Source organism: Macrobrachium rosenbergii, chromosome 13 (genome assembly GCF_040412425.1).
Source record: "Macrobrachium rosenbergii isolate ZJJX-2024 chromosome 13, ASM4041242v1, whole genome shotgun sequence".
NCBI lineage: Eukaryota > Metazoa > Arthropoda > Malacostraca > Decapoda > Palaemonidae > Macrobrachium > Macrobrachium rosenbergii.
The window spans coordinates 34,769,074-34,771,412 of NC_089753.1; the positions used below are offsets into that span (position 1 = coordinate 34,769,074).

Sequence of the window (2,339 nt, forward strand, 5' to 3'; positions counted from 1 at the left end):
AAAGTTTAAACTGCTTGTGTTTATTGCTTTTATATCTGTTACCAGTAACACAGACGGATAGATTTGTACGTACGCGGACAGGCTGAGAGTTTCTGTGACTCTTTGTTGTGCTACGAACAAAAGTACGTTTGAAAACTCTACGTCAAGCGGTTCGGTTGCCTTTTGGATTCATGACGTAACAGCTTCGAGAACTGACAAACACAACTCTTAGACCGTTCCAAGCGATAAAGGAGAAATAAATAATAAGTGAAACCAGGAGATAGTTTTGTTCAGAAAGTTTCAAATAAAGCTGTAAATTTAATCTCAAGTGAGACTAAGAACTGAGAATAACCTAAGGGGGAAACCTGAGTGACTTGAAAGCACCACACAGCAAGTTAAAAAATGCGACCAAGTTTCTTCGGCGCAATCGAGTTTTCTGTACAGCGTATAATGCTGTATGAAACTCTCGGCCACGGCCCATGAAACTCTCACCCGTGGCCCATGAAACTTTCAGCCACGCCCCGGTGGTGGCCTGTGTAGTTGGCACCTGTAGTGGTGCCAGATGCACGATCATGGATAACTTTAACCTTCAATAAAATAAAAACTGCTGAGGCTAGAGGGCTGCAATTTGGCATGTTTGATGACTGGAAGGTGGACGATCTACATACCAATTTGCAGCCCTCTAGCCTCAGTAGTTTTTAAGATCTGAGGGCGGACAGAAAAAGTGCGGACGGACAGACAAATAGCCATCTCAATGGTTTTCTTTTCCATAAAACTAAAAGTTAGGTAGAATTGTGAGCTAACATTTCACAAAACACAAGTTCAAAAATGAATTTGTTCATGAAATTTCCTCTGAACGTATTACAATAATAATAATAATAATAATAATAATAATAATAATAATAATAATAATAATAACAACAACAACAATTCTTTATTTAATCAATAGCAAAATCGACAGTTATTTGACATCATCACTTTCTCGTGATCTTAAATGGAAAAATAAAGTCCGTAGGAACCTGGTCGACGACGAATAAAGGAGGTGGACAGCACGAGGTTACCGGCATCCAAAACGTACGTCAACATGGCGGCCAGTCCCGGCAGGAAGAGGAAGACTAACGTATCATTCTGGATGAGGATGAACCAGGCTCTCAATTTCATCCTGGCTATTCTCCTGGGCACGACGGCCTATCTACAGGTGAGGGCAATTGTATGGCGGGTGAGGGGCCGGGGATTAGCCTCACGAATACATTCTTGTTTTACGAATGAGTTTGCTTGTGAACATTTGTTATACACATACACACATACATCATTTATACTGTAATATATATATATATATATATATATATATATATATATATATATATATATATATATATATATATATATATATATATATATATATATATATATATATATAGCCATGATGCCCTCTTACCTTCTCGAATTCTTCGCGCTTTTTTGGGGTACGCTTGTTACTACAAAGCCTTTGGATCCAAGTGCAAGAAATTTGAAGTGGGTATGATTATTGCGACGCGGGTTCGTCCCCACTACCGGACATCATAACCACTTCAAATTTCTTGCGCTTGGATCTTGAGGCTTTGTAAGTGACAAGCGTATCCGAGAAAGCGCGGAGAATTAGAGAAGTTCAGAGGGCATTTGCTACTACTACAGTTATACACACATATATAAATATAAATATATATATATATATATATATATATATATATATATATATATATATATATATATATATATATATATATAATATATGAGGCATCGTGAACAAATACATTCATTTGCGTGCATGCGTACTCTTGTATGAATAATACAATCTTAATCCTTAATCTTTCTGATTTATTTCCACTCTGTCGTCAAAACTTTGAAAATCATTCCAAGAGTTTGCAGCAGAGAGAGAGAGAGAGAGAGAGAGAACAAAGATTAAAATTGTCAATTCTCATTTACCAGAATTATGTTAAGAAAATGAACTTCCTTTCTGCACTTTTCAAAGTATACAAAAACAAATCTAAGATCCCAATCACACCAAACTGAAATGTTTATCATACAAACTGCAGAGACTGACGATCTCAAAAATAATAATAAAAAAAAAATTTGATTTTGTCTCAAAAAAACGAATGTAATCATCTGCTGGTAATTTATCGTGTTACCTGAAAGAAGTTAATCATTCCCCTTTCTCTTCGTCAGGTACAGCGCGCCGATGCCGTCATATGGGTGGTGAGTATTGCCAAAGCAAGATGAATGAAAGGGAATATGAAAGGAGGCACAGTAAAATTTACCTTTTTAAATTCTAATATTCTACAGAGCAGCGGCTTTTCTCTTGGCCACATTTGCTGAACTGA

The 2,339-nt window shown here is 36.6% G+C and overlaps 1 protein-coding gene across 1 annotated transcript in view; it reads left to right on the forward strand.

The window, feature by feature from the left end:
• Window positions 1–934: 934 nt before the first annotated feature.
• LOC136844671 (uncharacterized) overlaps window positions 935–2,339 on the forward strand; it is a 10,823-nt gene continuing 9,418 nt past the window's right edge. The window contains exons 1-2 of the mRNA XM_067113923.1: window positions 935–1,177; window positions 2,185–2,214. Coding sequence (XP_066970024.1) covers window positions 1,064–1,177; window positions 2,185–2,214 — 144 coding nt within the window. The 5' untranslated portion in view covers window positions 935–1,063. The remainder of the gene's footprint in view (window positions 1,178–2,184; window positions 2,215–2,339) is intronic.